We start from the raw sequence: 22,245 nt of genomic DNA, 5'->3' as shown, positions 1-22,245 counted from the left end.
AGTGGTACCAGGATGTAAAACTATCTAAGCCACTCCGTTTTCGTACCTGTTGGAGATGGGAGGAGGTCATGTGAAGTACTCATCTGTGCAGGTACCTCAGGGATAGGCATGTCGGGTAGGTGGGGTCGCAGCTCCCTCTCTGGTCGGAGGCAAAGCGCCTCATTAAATCAAATCAGTGCGGAAACAAGGTGGTGTTAGGACGGAGAGGACCGGTCTGCGGAAGACGCGCTCCAGCTTAAAGGAGAAAAATCTGCGGTCGGCGAGGAGACGATTTATCGGTGCGTGGGTTTGGATGTGCTGGTGACGGTTGACTTTCTGTAGCAGTTTAGTAAGTTTGCTGTTTGAGTTAACAAGTTACTGTACAATGATTTTTTTTTTTTAATGTAACCTAAAGGAATTTACGAGATTGCTTAAAAGGTTTAAGGAATACCACTTTGGATATGCATACTGACGAAACCTGCCTTTCCATTTTTGACTGTAATGTTAGCATGCTAGGACCTTGTACCTGACTTTAAACCTGCCATACGCGGAACAGTGACCAGGTGTGGACAGACTTGACTAGAGGTTCAGGCCAGAGGGAAAATTAAACACATTTAACCCACCGCTGTAAACTCTGCTACCGTTAAATAATGCTAATAATTTAGCGACGTTTTATCCCAGGCATTTGAATATATTCCCCGCTAAATTTGTAAGGTGCACCTTAATCCCCCCCAACACGAATATCTAATGAGCCAATCACACAGAAGCAGCTCAGAGTATTTCGACATGTAGAAGTGGTCAAAGGAGCCTCCTGAAGCTCAAATCACCTGACATTTCGCTGCAGTGTTTACAGAGTGAACCCAACGGTGCTCTACTGCTTCAAGCTGATACAAAGGCAACAGATAACCACTTGGTATAGCAAAGGTATGCACGATAATAAATCTTGAAGGAGATGGGTGCAATAAATTGCTTTAAAATGATAGGAAAACTACAGTAAATAACTAGTTGTTAAAACCAAGGTGTGCCGAAGAGCATCTCTTGGGCAACAGCAGCAGAAGATCACACATTTGCACATGGTCATCACAATTGGACAACAGAAGATTGGGAAATATCTCGACTGATAAGTCTCAATTTTTGCTGTGATATTTGGAAGGGTCAGCATTTAAACAATATGAAAGCATGGGTCCTTCCTGCCTTGTGTTATATGTTCAAACTGCTGTTGGTGTAATGATGTTGGGGATATTTTCTTGACACACTTTGGGCCCCTAAGTACAAACTGAGCATCATTTAAATGCAGTAACCTACCTGTTGTTGACCATGTCTATCGCTTTATGGCCCCAGTGTACCCATCTTCTGATGGCTTCTTCCAGCAGGATGACAAAGCTCAAATCACTCAAACTGGTTTCTCACAGTCACCAAATCTCTATCCAGTAGAACACCTTTTGGGATGTGGAGGAATGAGAGATATGTATCCAACAAATCTGCAGCAGCTGTGCTAAAATGCCAGTATGGGCCAAAATCTCTTAGGGAATGCTTGTGGCACCTTGGAATCGGTGCCACAAAGAATTAAGTAATCTAGGGGCAGAAACTGGCAAAGTGTGTACCTAATGATCTGGCTTGTCAGAGTGTGTATCAATAAACTCAATGACACACAACATAAAAAATAAAATAAAATGAGTTCTTATTTGCACAAACTGGATTTGCTGCAAATTATTCTAAACAATAATCTTATTTAGCTTGATTAACTGGGAACTGATGATAAGCTGCCTCAAAATCCCATCAGAGACTGCATCCTCTGTCTGTCTGTGTGTGGTTTCCGACTTGTTAGAGCAACACATCACTACAGTGGGTACATACCAAAGCATTTTGTGGCTTTTAATCACTGCCGTGCTGCACAGTTTTTCACATTTGCTCTCTGCTGTTTTTAAAGCAGCTGTTTCAGGTGAGTCACCCTAAAATGATTTACACTGTCAGGATGTTTCTTAGAGTAACACACTCACTCCCAAGTGCAGGTTACAAGATCTCTGCCGTTTCTATGAAGCTTGTTCAAAAACTGGTGCTCCTTTCTAATTATACAGCATGAAGGCAATTTACCACCAAGCATACAGTTTGGTGGGAAAGCTTGACTTGGCCCTTCCTCTTCCTCCATTATTTTACCACTGAAATTGAGCGCTAATATTTTATGGGTTAATCATCCCATTCACATAAGAAATATGAAAGACATTAGGTTAGGAGAGTGTAGCACTTTAATTAGCTTTTCACTCCCCTGACAGGCTGATCTGTGCAGTTTTGCTCATTTAGCTGGAACCACTATTCCAGAGCAGACAGCTGAGAAGCTGTTCGCTGGCACGCAGACTCGGGGAGGGCAGGAATGCTTGTGAAGAAGAAGCCAATTTTGAGACAGGTGTGCGCACTACACACGTTTACTGTAAAAGTGTCTTTTATATGCCGGCATGGTCGGCTGCTTCCCTGTGCAAGCATGGGCGCTCTAAGCTGCACCCCCGTGGAAGTAATGAAATCTGTTGTCAGCAAGACGTACCAGCGAGTGCACAAAATGAGCATCAATAGCTTTTTCTTGATGTTTATCAGCACGTGCCTTCTCAGACAGCCACACCATGTCAGCTCTGCAGATCTGTATCACAGACACACAGACTCCTCTTAAAGAGGGGCTCCATCCTGCACACAATCACATCCCTGTCTCAGAAATACACGCGGCTTTACCTGTACAGAGGGTTTCTCTGGTCTACCTATACACAGATACACATATTTTAGTACGGCTATCTTTGTGGGGACCTGTCACTTACATAATACATGCCACGCCCCCTTACCCTAACCATAGATGTCATTACTGAATACCTAAAGTCAAGTATTAACCTTCGGCCAGCTATGTAAGCTTTTGGGATCCAGCATTTTGGTCCCCACAAAAATGTCAGATCCCACAGGCATAGTGGGCTTTTGTTGGAGCAAGTCCACACACAATTATATAACCATGATTTAATTGGATATAACATTAACTTACACTGAGTTGTTTAAATGTGCTCTAACATTAATTAGAACTGCTAATCTTAAAGCAGTCTTTACTTTAAAGGCCACTGCCTTTAAGGAGTGTTGTGTTTTGTCCCCATAAGAAAGGAATGCCCGTATAAGGTTACTTTCTAGGGAAATATTAGTCTCTATAATATGCATACCTGTTGGACCACACACAGTCTTTTCAGCCACAGGAAGGATATTTTAGCCCTGCTTATCAGCTCCCAGAGTTAATCAGATATTATATGCATCCCCCTTAACATTGTATGTGTATCAAACAGTCACAACATGTGACTGTCATTGTAATGGTGCGGCTAACCTGAGGTCAGGTTGTATGCTTGCTTAACAGTTGGCATGTGTAATCAAATCATAATCAGTGGGTTTGTAGATGGCCGTGGGGCTATGTCAGCATATTCTGGTATCCCAGCTCCTGGGTGACCACTGTGGTAAACATGGATTACACTCTCAAACACACATATTTACATAGCTCGTATCTTGTTGGAATCTCTCCCCCCCCCCCCCCCCCCCCCCCCCCCCTCCTGCTTGAAGAGCTTTATTTGGAACGTATGGGATTCTTTTTAACCCAGACAAAACACTTATATGTATACATGCTGGTATCAAGATACCTTTGTTAAGTGAGTTACGTTCACTGGCCACTTTATTAGGTATACCTGGCTGGTACTGGCTTAGACCCACTTAAATAAATGTGCAGCAATTGCATGATGCAGTTGCTTCACATTTGTTAGCTGTATATCCACGATGTGAATCTCTCGCTCCACCACATCCCAAAGGTTCTTTTCTGAATTAAGAGCTGGTGACTCTGGAGGCCAGTTGAGTACAGTTATGTGTGCTGAGTATTGTTATATTCAAGGATCCAGTTTGATCTGAGCTTTGCGACATGGGGAGACTGTGGTCTTAAGGGGACGGACATGGTCAGCAACAATATTCCGGTAGCCTGTAGCTTTTAAACGATGCTCAGTTGTTTTGTCCTGTCTCTCAGAATGGCACATGTGTTTTTGATTATTACACTGTAGAATTAGTTGAAATAACTAAATAAAAAATTCTGGGCGTGTAGACGAATATCTGAAGAAGTGTATTGGATTTTGTTTTAATTTAATAACCAAAATAGAATTTAGTGGTTTGTTGCCTGAGGGCAACATTATGCTGTTAGGCCACTTTTCCCAGGGTAATAATACCAAAACAGAGCTTCTAAATTCTCCTAAATTATGTCTGGACGTTTAGGGTCATTCCCACACTGAGAATGGTGAACTTGATGAGAGTAAAGGTAGATCCCAGCATCAGGTTTGAGGAAAAATTATTAAGGCATAGTATGAAAATATTTTAAAAAGTTTTTGCAACCACCCTGGTTTTTCTCTATGGACACTCTTTGAAAGGCCAAAGTTCAACCACTTAGCTACACTTAGCTATGAAAATATGGTAACAGTGCAGTCAGTCTTGGGTTACTTACCCCCTGGCCCCCCTGATCGAATGTAGTTGTGCCCTGTTGCTGATGACTTTTTCATTTTTACTTGGTAGGGTTACACAGACTTGTCCTCATGTCCCTTGGCTAGCACTATAGCACATTTCCTGAATTGTGTCAAGGCTTAAGTGGTTTTCCGTATAACACAAAAACGGCTCACAAAAAAACCTTTCTCATAATTTCTGGCTCCTTTGCCAGTGTCTCTGACATTTTGTCTGTCTGATGGATTATATTGCTAAAGTTTTTTTCACCTTGAGAATAACAAAAGACTTTCACCCGTGAACAAGAAAACCCCCCCAGATATATGTGCATTTTAGTGCTTTTACTTTGCATTCTGGCTAAGTGTCCCTTTTGTTGTCGTTCCAGGCGTCCCAGGATGAACTTTCATATCTGCCTCTCCTCCCTCTTAACTGTGCTGCTTTTTCAAGGTCGGTTTATTGATTTTATTACTGTTTTGCCTTCTGTGCCTCAGAGCCATTAGTGGGAGGAGTGTTTTAAGTACTATTTTGGAATATCTGCTTGCGCATTATGGATGCTTTGTAAATAAAAGTCAGTGGATACAGCGCTGTGTCAGGGTTAGCATTGGAAATAAATGCTAATATTAGGTATGTACTGATGGTTATGGTTGTTTTTGCTCAGGAAAAGTTTAATGTTCTTGTAAATATAGTGTTGAAAATGTTCATTGTGTTGGTGCTTGTGAGAACATGCCCTGCTTGATGGAAAATGTGCGGTGAATCACTGAAGCGCCTCTGGACCACCTGAGATTCTTTATGAGACATTTCACAGCTTTAACCTGTCAAGTCTCGCATCAAAGTGCTTTCCTGCCACGTGTGCTTGACATGCTGCTTGTTTTGCGAGGCAAACTTTGCATCTCTTCCATTGCATTGTTCCCATTGACCAGAGTCCATCGGTATGTGCCTGAGGGAAGAGGCGGGAGTCGTGGGGCAATATAATCCTTGAATTGTTTTCAAAAATGACAGCTTTAGCCCCATCCTAACTATTTATTATGGGTCATTTTAAGACTTTGAACTTGAGCACACCAGACTGTCTTACCCTGTCAAGAGACGACACGCTGACAACACAGATAACATGTTTCAGTGCAAGATATCCATGTAATCCAGCCTGTCAAATTGAATTCCACAGATAGGGGCAGGCTAATCCCTGTTATTTTTCTGATTTCAGGGAGATATTGTGTTGATCTCGTGGGATTGATGCCAATTGACATCAACCCTTCAGCTGCAGGGTTTACATTTATTATCTTGTTCCTGATTTTTCTGCTAAATCGTCTTTCACACACATTAAAGATACAGTCATTCTGCTAGAGTCGCTCGGCTGAACAGATAGATGTTTTGTTCAGAGCACTGTGGGCCCCACACTGACCGTGAAAATGCCGCTTGCCAAGAACCTAAACGTCCACTGTCAGGAGTGCTTTGGGGCTGCGGCGTTGTTGGAATTCGAGGAAGCTGAAAGGGTCAGGATTGTGGCGAGGTCGGAGAGCAGAGGTCTGGTTTGCAGGTGGTAGGTTTCTTTAATTATTAGTGTTGTGCTTAATGTTTCATGACCCGATGAAGGCCTTTACTCCTATGAATGAATGGTTGAAGAAAAAAAAAAAAGTCATGAGCTTTAAAAAATGATATTATTGCCACTTCAGAGTTTTAGTTGTGCTCAAAATTTAACAATAAAATATTGAATTGGTTTTATTATTTATATGTTGCATACTTTCCCTTTATTTTTTTTACAACCACTGACATGTCTTTTGCTAAATGCATGTTGCATTTCACCATTAATCACCCGTGGCAGCCTGCAAAGAAATCAGATTTAAACAAAGGTTGTCAAAAATAATAAAAAGGACTCAAGGTTAGTGCTGAGTTTGCGAAAGTCTTGACACCCTGACTTAAGCTGGTTCCCTTCTTTCCTCTGGAAGAACAGTATTCTCTGCAAACTAGTTCATGCCCTTCTTGAGCATTCAAAGCGCTTTATACAATATGCCGTATTCATGCAAGTTCTTTCTCTTCTAACATTTACACACATGTATATATCGGAAAGTAACTTGGAGTTCAGTGTCTTGCCCAAGGATACTTTTATAATGCAGACTGGAGAAGCCAGGAATCAAACCACCTACCTTACTATCCAACTGTCTATTCTTCCCTTCGCCAATCTAACAAAGGCAAAAAGGCCCAAAAAATGATGTTTAAAAGAAAAAAAATCAATGTCAGCCAGTATTTTTCTCCTCGCCTCTCACCGGACAACATCAGTGACAGAAATATGAGTGCAAAATATGAGGACAAAGCCAATGTCGGCACTAAATAATCCCATCAAACTTTTGTACGTGCAACCTTTCTTTGATGTTTTCGGTTGCGCTTTATCGTTCGGCTCGTTTGACTTTTTATCACCTGTTTTAGCTGATGTGCAGGCACTAAATCAGCAAGACACAGACAGCCTGAAGCATTACGGGAGGACGAACTCACACTTTCTTTCTAACTGAAAAGAAGCACTGTGGTATTCAGAGTGTGGAATCTGTTCAGCGTGGCAACGCACGTTTGTAAAATCACTCAAGTGCTCCCTTCTCTGTGCCGAACAAATGCCTCTGTCGGACAAAAAGCCATGTTCACACGAAAACATGTCCTTGCTCTCCTCTGAGCCGTACGTGTGCCTGAATAGAAGAGCGTCCTTTGACTGAATGGAGCGAAAGAATGGTTTTCTTCACTTGTCTGCTCACATTAGCTTGAAATACTCAATTATCCATTAGAATAGGGCTCATGTGGGAGTCTATTTTGGCTTTAGGGAAAGCATCCAATTTATTGGTTATTTTTCTTTTCTCACAGCTCTATAGGATGTCTGAACAATGATAATAAATAAAGTTAACATGAAGAGTAATGGTCTACAGGTCAGAGCATGGTTTTTTTATATGAAGTATTTTGTGAATCTGAAACTGATGAAAAATTGTGACTTTTAATGGGAGCTGGTGAGGATCCAACTAAAACTAAGATATAAACAAATTGAAATTGCAATGATAATTTATAAGTGTTTGAAACCTTGTGGAGATCCGGACCCTAAATGTTTTAAGCTTGAATATGTTCTTTTAGATTACAGTAGTCTAGACACATTTAGAAAATCAGTTAAATGTGTGATAAGCCACGTTTCACCTATTTCTAATTTATTCCAAGTTATTTTGGCCTCTCTCTCATAGGTTAGTGCTTCATATGTAAATTTACTGTGACTGTTAGGGGTGGGGGAAAAATCGATACTGTGTAATATCGTGATATTTTGTTTGCTAATAATGTATCGATACAGGGACAGCAGAAATCGATATTTTGTTACAAAAAAGGTTTTTGTGCTCTGACTTCAGAGCATGTTGATCCTTTTTCTGAGCAAGAGTCCTGACATTCCTTCACTGTCCAAATGTGTTTAACTGTTTTTTGGCAGCAATAAACATGACAGTTTACTTATTTTAATTTAAGACATGTTTTATTTTAATTAAGTTTAAAACTTTTTTTATTTAATGTAAAATTATATTTTGTTTTAATTTACTTTCAAATTCTTCAGTTGCTGAAGGGGCTGCATAGTTTTCATATTGCATAGTTCAGAATAGCTATAATTGTACCAGATGGTTGCATTCAGTTAAGTTGGACTAGACTGTAATACAAACTGTTCAGTTTGTCAGCAATAAAACTGACTGAAATGAGAGAAAGACTGAGTGCGAGACTTTGATATTAGATAAAATGAATATTGATAAACCTTTATGTACAGAATCTGAATATCGCAAAATATTTTAAAAAATTGCAATAATATCGTATCGTGCGTTAAGTATTGTGATAATATCGTATCGTGGGATGTATGGTGATTCCCACCTCTAGTGACTGTAGGTGAATAAATAAAGACTGAGTAAATATCTGACTGCTCTCTGTGTTGTTGGTGCCTGCTAGTTCAGCACGGCACCTCTGTGCAGGAGATTCAAACCAGCCATGAGAACATTGTGAAAATCAACTCTGCAGGAGAAAGTGAGTACCTTACAAAATGGTTAACACATAAAATGTACAGTCATGTGAAAAATGAAGCACTGCTTCCATAGGTAAGTAGCAGCCAGGCGCTTGACTTTTTGATCATCAGGGGTCACCTCTGTAAAAGCAGCAGTTTTGGCAGTTCTGTGGTTTGGAGCATTCAGGTGTGTGTTGATGCCCAGCAAATTCAACCTAAGATCTGGCTGCGCAATCCTCTTAGAAACTGTATAAAACCAGAGAACTATATCTCACATTCTACAGGCTTCAGTTAGCATGTTAAATGTTAAAGTTCATGATATCACAATTACAAAAAGACACAACAAGTATGTTTTTTTTTGGAAGGGTTGCTAGATAAAAGGTGCCTGTCACTAATAAGAACATGACAGCACAGCTTAGGTTTGCATCTAAACAGATGAGACCAAAGTGGAGATGTTTGGTCATAATGCACAATGCACAAACATCTCTTGCCACATGTCAAACTCAGAGGTGAAGGGGTGATGATTTAGGATTGCTTTGCTGCCATAAGACCAGGGTACCTTGTAGTCATCGACTCAACCATGAGTCAGTGACTCAAAGTATTCAGCCTAATGTGAGGCCATCTGTCCAACAGGTAATGTTTGGTCCAAATTGGGTCATGCAGCAAGATAAAGATCAATAGAACAGCAGAATCTACAACAGAATGGCTAAAAACAAGAGAATCAAGACACTTAACTCATTCACTGCCAGCCATTTTCAAATCAGGTAACTCCCCACTGCCAGGGTTTTTGAGCATTTTTACTCATTTTTGAAGAGCCACAGAAAACTGTGTGTTATGATCATATAAACGCTGAACCTACCAAAATGAAGAACAGACTCTCTTCTTTCATCCAAAAAAAAAGCTTGTTTCTACCATTTTCCATTCTTTAGTAATCAGCTGTAGAAGAGAGGTGGGTTCCACCAAAAATGCCTGTTTTGACCAAAAAAAGGGAGAAAACGAGCTTTTTGTGAAAAATACATTTCAAGCAGAAAAGTGCCTTTGACACTAATATTTCTTGCTTTGTGACACCTCTAACATATAAAATAGTTTTTCACTTCTATAAAACAGAAATAACACTGAGAAAGGTTATGTTTTATCAAAACAATTTATTTACAAATATATGAAAAAATAAAATGTACATAGTGAAACATTTATTCACAATGAATAATTCACTTTTGTGTGGTAATCATTATAACACTTTCCGGGATGCAAGGGCACACAACAAGACTTGCACCACATTTTTGTTTCACTGCGCAATCCCTTACGTGCGCAAACCCTGCACCTCCTTGCAGGTCTACTTTTACTGCTGGTGGGCTTCAGTTTTTCAAGTTGCCCGAGGTTGTATTCTAGCCCCTCCCATTGAAAAATGTAATTGACGTCTATAGACGTCAATGGCAATTTTAATGAACCGGAGGAATGCTGTTAACAATAATGAGCCAAAATACTTCCACAATCACGTAAAAGACAGATAAATTCTTACAAAAAATTACTTCAAGTTACTGCTGCTAAAGGTAGTTTTACAATCTACTGAATCAATGTTTTTTTTCACATGAGGGTTGTTGCTAGGAATTGTTGTGACATGCTTGGTCATGATGTCAACCTGCATGCCTGTAACTGGATGTAAGTCAGCTGAGCAGCACACAGTAAATGAGCCAGAGAGCCTAAATCAGAAATGGATAACAAGTTGTGAGACAGAAATACTTAGAAGTTGGTGGTCTGTGTCAGTGGTGTATGTGACTTTTCTATAAGCAGATGACTCAAATGACAGACAGATGACACACGCTGCACGTGTAATGTGCCCCTAATGGCTCTGTTCATAATCAGCTGATGCACCCAGCAAGTACAAACGTGCATGAAAGAGAGAGAAAGCTTTTCGCTTGGTAGTAGTTTAATGTGTGAAAGGGAAAATATAAGAAAATAAAATGAGCTTTGACATGCAGAGTTTGTTTTCTCTTATTATGTCTAGATACTATTTTTGTCTGCAACGGTCCATTTGATACCCAGCCAGGAAAACCAATATAATACAGGAATGTGGGGAAGCTAGTGAATGAGTTTGGACCTATTGACCCATCTTCGTCTGTACCCTCTGTGTGAATTATTCTGTGTGTGTTTGCTTTAATGGGAAGTGATGCAGTGCTCAGCAGTCATGGATATCCTCTTCCTCATGGATGGTTCCTACAGCGTTGGGAAAGGCAGCTTCGAGAGGTCCAAACACTATGCGATCAAACTCTGTCAAGCACTAGACATCGGAGCAGATAAGGTTTGGGTTGATCTCTTGTCTCTCGCCGTCTTCGCATCCTGTCAGTCAGTGCTCTTGTAATTTCTCCCTGTGCAGGTGCGAGTTGGTTTAATTCAGTTTGGCTCAACTCCTCGGCTTGAGTTTACCCTGGACTCATACTCCACCAAGCAGGAGCTGAAGAAGCAGATAAAGAGCATTTCTTACAGGTGTGTCTCTGCTGCCATCTGAGCACGAGTAGCTCAATATGTGAACTCAAGCCTTTAACTTAAGTTTGGTTTTGTATATTAATGAGTTATAACTATGAAGGATCCGGGACATAAATGAAAGCTTTAAAGAAATGTGGAAAATGTGTCTAAACAGGGTTTTTTTGACATCCATTATGAAATTAACTGTTTTAAATCATCTGCGCTCACTGGAGAAGCAGGCGACATTATTTTAAGATTTTAATTAGCAAGCAACACTTCTAAGGATGGAGTCAAAACATTTGTGGCTCACAGCTTTCTTTGATTTGGAAAACAGAGAGCCTACATTGGCAGGCGTCCTCTTTATTTTTTCTTCTAGCGTTTCCATTGTTATCAACCGGCCTGGAAGTGCAAGATGCTGTTAGTGCAGACTGAGATTACAAAACTGTATGCGTGTGTTATATTTGCCACAGAAGATTCAGTAGTTCATCTATTTTGACAGCTGAAAAAAAGACCTAGTGTGGGGCGATCGTGGCTCAAGAGTTGGGAGTTTGCCTCGTAATCGGAAGGTTGCCGGTTCGAGCCCCGGCTTGGACAGTCTCGGTCGTTGTGTCCTTGGGCAAGACACTTCACCCGTTGCCTACTGGTGGTGGTCAGAGGGCCCGGTGGCGCCAGTGTCCGGCAGCCTCGCCTCTGTCAGTGCGCCCCAGGGTGGCTGTGGCTACAATGTAGCTTGCCATCACCAGTGTGTGAATGTGTGTGTGAATGGGTGGATGACTGGATATGTAAAGCGCTTTGGGGTCCTTAGGGACTAGTAAAGCGCTATATAAATACAGGCCATTTACCATCTAACAAAATGGTATGTCCCTGTTGGAGGCATGCCTTTTTCTATGTTTTTAAAACCAGACTGTCATGTTTAAGAAAACAAATCCAAGAGTAAATGAATAAAAAAGGTGATAGAATTAGGTCGAACATATCCAGACTGGCAACATTTTCTTGTCCTCATCTTATATTTTATAAATCCCTTAAACTATGCTGACAGCAAAACACATACACATGCACACATGTGGCTAAGTAGCACCAAATGCTCCCTGAAAAGGAAAACAAATTAATTTCAGATTAGAGGCCCTCCACAGGTGGTCACTGGATATTGGATAAGTGCATAAACCGAGGAAGAGGATGGTAATTTGACCGTGTGTGTGTGTTGTTCACAATGTGGAAGTAACAGTTTGACCCACCAGCTGGTTTGAAGTGGGTACATAGAATTGAAACCTATAACCAGTCACATTACCACAAAATGAATTAATGTAGCGACTGACTCAACATCAGTAGAAATGTTATAGCAACTTTGGAAATGTTAGAGAACTTTATGCATTTTTATTGGATTTATTGCATTATTATCATTATTACCAGTGATTAAAGTAGCAAAAAAAAGTATTATCTGTTACCTTTGATGTATTATTACAGTAAACTGATCACTCCAATATAGCACATCACTGTAAACTTTATTCTAGTTCTGAAAACTACAATAAATTGCCCGTATTTTCATGCAACCTTTAATGACGCGAAATTGTCATATTCCATTCGGCCAGTTCAGCTAATCATCATAATTGATCCAATCTCTCAGAAACTCTGAATTAGGACATTACATCTAAAATTAAAATTACAATTTCAGTCAAAAACGTTTCAGTGGCTGCTTTGAAACTAATTGCTCCAGCCCACTTTAACCTCTGATTATTACCAGTAAAAGTCATGTAGTTAAGTGCTTAACACATTCATTTGGCAAGCAAAAGGTTGCGGTTCAAGTTCAGCAGGCGACACAAATCTCTGTGGTGTTTCACCAGAAATGGCATCTGGCATAAAATGCTGCCAAATCAAATGTGCAGACCTAGCTGGTGACGCTTGATGACAAGGGAGCAACTGAAAGCTGCTTTAAATGCAGATGTGTTTTTGTTCACATTGTTGTTTGAGATTATTGTAGTTCAAAGAAGCGCAAGTTTCTTAGTCTCAATATTTTGAAGATATTTGTGGAGCATATGCTCACACAGATCTGTTCTAAGGAGGTTAGATTGGCGAGGAAGACACTTGTAGCGTTTGTTTCACCACATCTGTCCTCTGTCACCTGGAAAGGATCTTTTTCTCAGTGTCTACACTTTGAAAATGAAAGGATGGACATTTATGTTAAACAAAAACAAAACCGAAAATGATTTAAATGTGTGTCACGAGGCCTGGGGTGATGAAACGCAGCCAACATACATTTAGAGTCCAAGAACTTAAAGAGAAATCCATCCAAATGTAATCTTTAGTTTACTTTGGCTGTGATATGCAGCAGTTTATTGACCTTGCTGACATCTGCTGTAGTACAGTACATGCGCTCTAACTCCTCAGTATTTTTCAAACAAAAACACAGAAATCCTGCTATTTCGCTTTTCCGAATTCTCTACCCACAGGGGAGGCAGCACCCAGACAGGCCTGGCTCTGAAGTACATCCTCAGGAAGGGTTTCCCGGGCGGCCGTAACTCTTCCAGTGTGCCTCGCATCGTCATCCTGATGTCAGATGGGAGATCTCAGGGCAACTCGGTGCTGGCAGCTGCTCAGCTCAAAGACACAGGCGTGGTTGTGTTTGCTGTGGGCTTGCGCTACCCCAAGTATGTTTGACAGCTCCACAATAAACTTTCCCTATAATAATTCATTAAAGTATGTGTACATTTCTTTATATACTAAGCCATCTCTATATGTTTTCAGATGGGAGGAGCTTCACGCTTTAGCCAGTGAGCCAACAGAGAGCCACGTTTTCCTCGCCGAGCATTTCCATGATGGTGTCAATGGCCTGTACACAACACTGAGCACGTTTTCTTTCTGCAACGCCACACCCGCAGGTTGGACTTTCCACTAACAACTATTCGTGCTTGTTTGTTAAAGAAGTGAATGGGAATCCTTTTCTCTAACATCCTTGTTTTGTGCTGCACTACCCCCTTTTTTCTAGTCCCTCATTGCTCAGTGTCCAGTCTCCTCCTAACCCCTGTCTCAACCCTGTTCTCCAGGCTGTCGGATGGAGACATTTCCCTGTGAGAGGAAGACACTGGAGACAGTTAAAGAGCTGCAGGGGAACTACATGTGTTGGAAAGGTTCCAAAGGCTATTCCCCATACACATCTCTCTGTCCCTACTACAGGCAAGTGTTTAAAGGTTTTACTTTCAAATGTCGTAGCTGCAGTATACAGTACTGTGCAAAAGTCTTGACACGGCTCATCTGCTGTAGATAGTTGTTTATTTGTTTTTTAGATGTGTCACTACTTCTTTTGTCCTCCTATTTATCCAGATTTCTTAAATTCTTTAACAGTTCTTTAACCTGAAACTGTACAGCATGCTAAGTTGTCTGTGTAGAGACAACACGATCATGGGGTGGCTCAGGACTTTAGCACAGCACTGTATAGTTTCCTAATATGATCTGTTTTGGACGTTGCATTGGATCTAAGTGTGTAACAGTGTTTTTTTCCCCCTCATTGCTCAATGAGCCACAAGACAGCAGTGGAACAGGGTAACTCCCATGTGTTAATGTGCTGTGTCAGTGTGAGGGTGTTAATACAAAACAAGCTACAGCAGTGTAATTCTTTCAGACCCTCCCAGGCAAAATTAAAATGGCCTTTGACAAAATTAATTTCACACAACATTGCAACTTTACCACAGCAAAATGGCCCGAGGCAAGTGGAAGTAGACCATTACACTCAGGGAAAAGCAGAGAAAAGAAATAAGGTGTGTGCTGTTTCTAGTACCTGAAACTGTCTAGATGAGTGCTAGCAATTCGCATGACTGGCAAATCCAACTGAGATCTAAAATGCCTCTGGCCACTTATTATATGAATCAATTGATGGCTGGGGCTCAGGTAATATGTTTCTGTTACCTAATAGGGAAAATCAGAGAATGGCTTATGGGGGTCAGTAACTTACCCACATCACACCATCTAGAAGCAACTGTTTTAAATGCTAACAAAATATTTTGAATTTTGTGTTCTACAGGTACAACAAGGTTTATACGAGACACCAGACAGTCTGCCATAGAACAATTTGTCCGGGTAACAACCTCGTCTTGCCGCTTTTTACTTCTCTGAGATGCGGTAACTGCAGCTCACGCTCTTCATCTCTCTCTCCACTGTAGATCCCTGTGATTCTCAGCCATGCCTGAATGGTGGAACATGTGTATCAGAAGGTTCAGAGGGCTACCACTGCGTGTGTCCTCCTGGCTACGGAGGAGACCCACACTGTGGTCAGTACACTCAAAGCTGCTGACTACATGCTAAGGCTATGTCGGATCTTGAACGTAGAGAGCAAATTAACCAAACCATCCATTTCTTCTTAGCTCCTGCATTATTGCTGGACTGCTCTGTAGACCTGCTCTTCCTGCTTGAGGGCTCTGCCACACTCACCATGGAAGGCTTTCTCCGCCTGAAGTCCTTCTTAAAGCGCTTCCTGCAGACTGTGATTGGCTCTAACAGTCCCAGCAAGGTCGGCCTGGCGGTGTTTGGCGGGGAACCACGAGTCGAGGCCCAGGTTGGCAAGTTCAAAGGAGACCTGAGGAGTCTTCTTAATGCTGTGTACTCACTTCAGCTAATTGGTGGTGAAACAAACACGGGCCAGGCCCTCCGCTATGTTACCCGCCATGGCTTTATGAGCGCGCCGGTCTTTGCCGATGTCGCGGACGACCTTCCCCGTGTGGTGGTGCTGCTCACCGCCACTCCTGCCGCAGATGAGGTGGTTGAGCCGTCCAAATATGCACGAGACAGAGAGATCTTCCTGATAGGAGTGGGACCTGACAGCTTAAAGGAGCAGCTGAATAACATCACAGGAAATCTGCAGAGGACCCTCACCTACTCATCACCTGATAGGCTCGCTTCCAAGATCCCCGAGCTGAGGGCCAAGATCTGCAGCGTGGATACGCAAGGTGCTTGATCTGATAGATGTGCTGAATATGTTGGAACATTAATGCCACTATTAGGTCAGATACTATTGCACACAAAAAAAATCAAATTAGCTATCCATATTCTTTTTTTGTTTCCTTTTCTTTTCCAGGTTGTCTGGGTCAAGCTGTAGATCTGGTGTTTGCCCTGGATGCTTCAGGTGGTGTGGGCCGTGATAACTTTGCCACCCTGCAGAACTTTGTGCGCAGCGTCACCGTCCAGTTCGACATCAACCGTGACGTGGCTCAAGTGGCCCTTGTGGCGTACAGTAGGAGAGCCACCACTGTTTTCAAGCTGGACACGTATGAGACTGGTTCTTCCATCATTCAGGCTGTAGGTGACGCCAAGTACGTGGGTGGAGTGGCTTCGACGGGTGGGGCGTTGCTGCACATCCACTCTAATGTTCTCACCATAGCTAATGGCGCACGACCGGGAGTGAACAAGGCTGTAGTAGTGGTGACGGACGGCACCGGTGGGGATGATGCTGTCGTACCAGCTCAAAAGATAAGAGAAAATGGAGTCTCAGTGCTTGTGGTTGGTATCGGCGATGTCCAGAGGGAGAGGCTGATGCAGATTGCCGGTGCAGAGGAGCACATGATCTCAGTGCCGTCCTACGAGGATCTCAAGTACTTTGAGGATGTCCTGGTGCAGATGCTGTGTTCAGGTAACGATGCAGGGGAACTTGTCTTTTACCAAACCTCCTAAACTATTTTCCTTTTCTGTTGATAAAGAACTGTGTGAAACTGATCTGCAAACACAGTTTTTCTTCTTTTCCCTTCACTTAGCCTTTTCAGAGATGTAAGATAGTTTATTTTAAACTTAACATGAAAAATAATTGGCTGCTTTGTGTTGATTCCTTCCTTTCAGAGGTGAAGAAACCTGTAAACCTGTGCAAGCCTAACCCATGTATGAATAATGGGGTCTGCATCTTGTCAGAAGGGAGCTTTCGCTGTCAGTGCCAAGGCTATGAGGGGCCGCACTGCGAAAGAAGTCAGTGACATTCATGAAAGTTTTCTTTCCTTATATCCTTAATTTATACTTTTCATAGCTTCGTCAGTGATCCTTCTACAAAACTTAAGTGCAAAAACAAAGACAAACTGATTTAGATATACATATCCTGATATAGCATTTGATCCCATATTAAAAGCTCATAAATTAAACTGTAAATGTAAATGGACAGAATTGGTTACAAGTCATGACTTGTTGTGTGGTTTGTTTGTAGGAAGCAGCAGGTCTTCATCCAGAGGGGATCTTCCAAGACCTGCTGGTCTGAGGAGGAAGAGCAGACAGAGGAAGAACCACCAGGAGCTTCTGCATCGCTACAAACTACACCGTCGGAGACATACTCCCTGACATGCCCTGCACTTATAAACACAAAGTATACACTGAGCATATGAACACTTAAGAACCGAGGATGCTTGCAGGTAGACGATGGAGCAAAGGGAAATCTAATGTTGCTTTGTTTTTTTGCTTCAGTGTTTACAGTTTCACACAGTGTCAGCAAGTGTCTGTACTGCTGAATCCATTTGTATGTTATTATTGTTGTCACTGTGCTCACTGTTGTGCAAATGTCTCAACACGGTTCTCTTGTATTTAAAGGATTTAAGCTTTTATATTATTAATCAGTGTCAGGATGCTAATGTTTTTAATGCATAATAGACACAACTTTATTTCTTTACATAACCAAAAAGAAGGTCCTCCCACTCCCTCCGTTTCCATTTTTAATATTACGCTCCATATTTTTACACGCAAATCCACTAAGCTGGTCAAGGTTCATTTGGAAAAAAAAGTACATTCATATTGTTAAATCTAAATGTACAAAAGGTAGTTATACTCCAGTGAGGGGTGAAATAATTGAGGATTTCAAGAGAAGATGGCAGGTACATTTTGAATGAATTGATGGGAAGGAATCTGAAACTAAAGGAAGGAAACAAAAATGTTTCCCCTTACAAAAGTAAAGACTTTATTCTTGTTATAGCAAAATGATACATTTAAAAAAAAAAAAAAAAAATCAACCCATATTTTTGTCAGTATATTTTTATTTGAATAAAAAGTGCATTTTTAGCTAGCAATACAAGCCCAAAGGCTGAATAATGGTGTAAATATATTTACATCTTGGCTACCAGCATATATGAACCAAGCTACAATCTGTGTACAGAGCGGCTGATTTAGTAAGGGGGCCTCTGTCTCGTACTTCAGTGGTTTTTAATTTCAACGTTTCAAAGTTTAAACGTAGCATTAATGCATTTCTTACACTGGCCAAAATGCTACTTCATCACTTTCCTCCCTTTGCAAATAGAAACAAACTTTAAAAAGTCATTGAATTTAAGATTAAATCCAGTGGTATCCAAGAACACGAAGTGTGCCTCTGTGGCTCATTATAGTCTTGACAAAGTGATGGTTTGGTTGAAGGGCCAAGGGAAGGGAGGTTCTTGATTAAAATGTCTGCTCATTCGGTGGGTCAGAATGTGGTGACGGGCGACTAGACCAACATAAACTTCTGAATTTCAAAGGTCAATGAAGATTTCCTTAGGTTGTTGATTTCTTTTCCCATTCCTATGAATATAAAAAGAAATAGACCTACCAATTATAATATTTCTTTCAAGATAGGATACTGACATTGATGCTTTCTGTGTAAATAAGAATCTCACCTTAGCTTTCTGTAGGACGTTGCCTTTTGTGGTCATCATGGAGGTGGGTCTGCCTTTAAGAGCAGACGCAGAATTGACCGGGGAAACTGAATCTGCGTTAACGTTGCTGCTGGAGGGTTGGGAAGAAGATGATGGTGACAATAACGACGACGACGACGACGATGACGATACCTGGGGAGAGCCTATCGTTGATGCTTTAGGCTGAGGGTAAAACAGCAGCGAGATGGTTAAGGTTCACATTTCAAGCATCACGCACTGATTTGAAAAACACAGAAAACATTTAGCAGATGGATTCTGAGGTGTATTGAAAGACAGCCAGCACACTAACCATCGGCGTGTCCTGGAGGCTGCTGTCCAGTGTGGTTCCCAGCGTGAAGGGCCCTGACTCCACTTTCTTCAGACTTTCCTTCACTTCTACCAACTGTAGCTCCACCTCCACCCTGTGCTGCTCTGCCTCTCGGCACGCCTCCTCCTTCTGCTTCAGACGGGCTTCCAATGAGGCCTGCTGCTTGGGATCTGAGGACAACAAACTGCTGTCAGTTCCCATGTGATCAGTGCAAATCTTTGAGTCATACAGACACTGCAGGTGTACCTTGGCAGGTGCTGAGCTCCTCTTTGGTTTCCCTCTTCTCTTTCTTGAGGTTTGCCAGACTGATTTTCACCTCCTCCCTCTCTTTCTCCAGGCGATCACGCTCCTCGATGTAACGCCGCATGTCTGCCTCTGTGCGGTTCTTGCCCAGCTTTATCTCAACTGCACCGGGGCATCCTGGTAATTGAGCATTTATAATTTTAGAGGACATAGAGATTTAATATCCGTAAAACCCCCAAACTTGCCCAGATCTTAAGCTGTGCTTTTAACTGTAGAAGATGCAGGCTGTCACTAGAGGGAGCCATGGTTATGTAATAGTACAGAATAGGAAGCAGGTGTCAAGGAAAGTAATAAGTACTTCTAACATATCTGCTTCATGATGAAAAGTTGTTGAATATATCTGTAAAAAGGTGAGTGTGGTGATATTAAAATGAAGAGCATGCTTGCTATATCTTTTTTATATATACAGAACTCAGCAAACCCACTGCCCCATTTGTCCTGACCTATAGTATGTGCCTTGGGCCTTGCAGGTTGTGGGCTGTGAGGATGCACAGCAGCAGTGTGAGATGTTGGACCCTTGTGGATTTGTCCACCAAAGGAATTGAAGGCCTGTGTGATTCCCAGGCTGGTCTTCTTAGTGGTCTCTTGGCTCTGGGTTGAGGTCTTGACTGGTTGAGTTTGTGGCTGTGATGGAGTGGGAGTCTGGGCTCGTTCTTGTTCTGGTTTGCTGGTAGCAGAGGCTAAGTTTGTCCCATTTAATGCGGGCATTGAATCTGGCTCAGTATTGTTAGTCGACGTCCCCTGCAACCAAATGATGTGCAAATTATTAATGTAGAAAGTAAAAAATATTTTCTAGAGAAAGGTTTGAGGTTGTCAATAAACTCTAATTTCCTACCTCTTTAACTTGAGAAGAGGAGTCCTTCTTGTCATCTGCTGGTATTAGGGAATGTCTCGAAGCTTCTTTAGGGGAAAGTTTCCCTCCAGAGGATGTATGAAGGAAAGAGCGCACAGGGACGAGGTCTAGGTAAATCCTGTTTTCAGAGTCTTGTTCTGTACCCTGTGGGCCCTTGGTATTGTCTTGTGAGCATGTTTCATTGTCTTTCTGGAGATTGTTGCCCTCGCAGTTTGTCTGGCTATTCTCCTCAGCATCCTGTATGACACGAGAGGAGGAAATTAGGAGATGGCTTGTGGCCAGATGACTGAGTCAATATTAAACTGAAAGTTAAAATCTCAAAACATTGCATCGGGTTTCGTGACAGCGTACCTCTGGGTCAGCTATAGAGGCCACATCATCGTACAGATCATCAGAGTTGTGAGAAATAGAAGGTAGGGTGTCTATGTAGGTGTTTGGCTCTGAATACCTCCTCTGCATCAAGCTAGAAAGACACACAAAAACAAATAACCTTGTGCAGTGGTAGTCCTCTCCAAAAGCTCAGACTTCAGACTGCTTAAAACACCGGCATTTAGACAGCTTTATATACTCTTCTATCTGGATGATGTCAAAGAGAGGGGATGTTATATTATTTTGGTCATCTGAGGCACTGTTCTGGCTGTGAACACAGCAGCTGCAGTTCAAATGTTTTGTTTGTGAGGACTGACCAATCGGAAGAAAGACAGTTTTAAAGCAGTGGCTGTGGCTTGAAAGATAGAGCAAGCCGTGTACCAATCATAAGGTTGGTGGTTTGACCTCTGGCTCCTCTATTCTGCATGTCGTCCTCGGGGAATAAAAGTTTCCCTTGATGCATCCATTGAAGTGTGAGTGTGTTATGTTAGATTAAAGGTGATTTGGCATAGAATAAAGCACATATGTGTGAATGGGTGAATGACTCTTGTAGTAAAAAAGTGCTTTGAGTGCTCAAATAGACTAGAAATGCGGCGTTTAAGCACCGGTCCATTTAAAGCAAAGTTGGACCAAAGATCAATGCGTGATAAATGAGGATTATTTCAAACTGTGAATGACGCAGAACCACTCTACTAAAGTCCAAGAATAAGATATGGAGCTGGAAATCTGCATATTGAGGTGAACAAAAGCGAATAACTTACTATAAGGAAGTCCTCGCAGCATTGACAATAGTGGAGATCCTCTCAGCATTGACATAGTCGTATGTCAGCTCCTCTGGATCTGTTTTGCTTCCCGTCTGTGACAGCAAGAGTCCCAGCCAGTGACCCATATCTGCTGATGTCTTAGCCTGGGAGGTGATGGAAAAGAAAAGGACAAGCATTCACTGTAAACCATGCACTTGCAACATCATGTTTTTAAATTCTCAGAGTTTAATTTGGATGCCATTTTTAATTAATGAAATGATTGCTACAGCACCATTTCCAAGCAGCGGTTCTCTGAACTAAACTTTAAGAAATGAACCGTACAAGCCGAGCTGTTAGACTTAACTAGAAAAATATAAGAGGAAAGAGCTGTTTCTCGGATTTGGTATTTTGGATCAAACTGCTTCTTAAGAATTCTCTATTAAATAAGTAAGATTGAGATTGAGGCACGTAAAACAACCTGATATGACACGATGTGTTTACTGCCTTTTATTATTTTGGAAGATTCAAACAGCTTGTCTAAATTAGAAGGTTAACTATTACACATATTACATAATGGTTTGACGTCGCATATTTATTTGAATTAAAATAGTTTTAATGTTAACCTTATGACAAGAAGGAAAAAAACAGAACACATCCCAGAAGACTAAACATTGAATTCCATTGACCAAACATGCACTGCAGCTGGGTGGTACTGGAAGCTTAATGAAAAAGGGTGTAGCATTAGTCCCCCAAAAGCCCAGTACATCCACACCCTTTACACAAAGACGCACACTTGCATATGTACACATGCACCCACACCCATTCAAGCTCCCAGACCACCCTTGTGTGCGCACATATATTACATATGCTGTCTGATGTCAGCAGAAAGTGAGTTTCAGATGAGGACATGTTTGTTGAGGGTTCCAAGAAGCAGCTGTGCATCTTTTCTCATTTTGCTGACTCGGTATTTGCTTTTTTCCACACATTTAAATCCTGCCAGACATTTGAGCCCACCGCTTAGAGCTAAGCAGTAAGCCCAAAGTAAGCTCTCATCTGAGGCAAGCATGAGCTGCAGACAGGAAACATGCTGTGTGTACATG

At 41.7% G+C, this 22,245-nt stretch overlaps 2 protein-coding genes across 6 annotated transcripts in view; one reads left to right on the top strand and one right to left on the bottom strand.

Annotated features, from left to right (window-relative positions):
* Positions 1-149: 149 nt before the first annotated feature.
* On the top strand, positions 150-17,242 carry vwa2 (von Willebrand factor A domain containing 2). Of its 4 annotated transcripts, none has more exons than XM_080873730.1 (14): positions 150-278; positions 4,853-4,914; positions 8,413-8,487; positions 10,630-10,763; positions 10,839-10,948; positions 13,375-13,572; positions 13,670-13,803; positions 13,969-14,098; positions 14,943-14,998; positions 15,082-15,189; positions 15,283-15,864; positions 15,993-16,544; positions 16,748-16,870; positions 17,103-17,242. In XM_080873730.1, the coding sequence occupies exons 2-14, from the start codon at positions 4,863-4,865 to the stop codon at positions 17,231-17,233; spliced, it is 2,385 nt and encodes a 794-aa protein (XP_080729856.1). In that variant the 5' UTR covers positions 150-278; positions 4,853-4,862; the 3' UTR covers positions 17,234-17,242. The 4 variants fall into 4 exon arrangements, with proteins under 4 accessions (XP_080729856.1, XP_080729858.1, XP_080729857.1 ...); XM_080873731.1 differs by having other exon boundaries at positions 189-328; XM_080873732.1 differs by lacking the exon at positions 8,413-8,487.
* A 1,056-nt stretch (positions 17,243-18,298) lies between these two features.
* The window catches only part of afap1l2 (actin filament associated protein 1-like 2), a 46,410-nt gene continuing 42,463 nt past the window's right edge, over positions 18,299-22,245 (bottom strand). For both annotated transcript variants that reach the window (XM_080873728.1, XM_080873729.1), the window contains exons 12-19: positions 21,164-21,309; positions 20,385-20,496; positions 20,016-20,270; positions 19,624-19,921; positions 19,124-19,297; positions 18,860-19,047; positions 18,532-18,732; positions 18,299-18,436 (exon numbers count right to left, since the gene is read on the bottom strand). In XM_080873728.1, coding sequence (XP_080729854.1) covers positions 18,410-18,436; positions 18,532-18,732; positions 18,860-19,047; positions 19,124-19,297; positions 19,624-19,921; positions 20,016-20,270; positions 20,385-20,496; positions 21,164-21,309 — 1,401 coding nt within the window. In that variant the 3' untranslated portion in view covers positions 18,299-18,409. The remainder of the gene's footprint in view (positions 18,437-18,531; positions 18,733-18,859; positions 19,048-19,123; positions 19,298-19,623; positions 19,922-20,015; positions 20,271-20,384; positions 20,497-21,163; positions 21,310-22,245) is intronic.

The sequence above is a fragment of the Rhamphochromis sp. 'chilingali' genome (assembly GCF_963969265.1).
Source record: "Rhamphochromis sp. 'chilingali' genome assembly, chromosome: 22".
NCBI classification, from domain to species: Eukaryota; Metazoa; Chordata; class Actinopteri; order Cichliformes; family Cichlidae; genus Rhamphochromis; species Rhamphochromis sp. 'chilingali'.
This window is presented reverse-complemented; position numbering and strand designations above follow the sequence as displayed.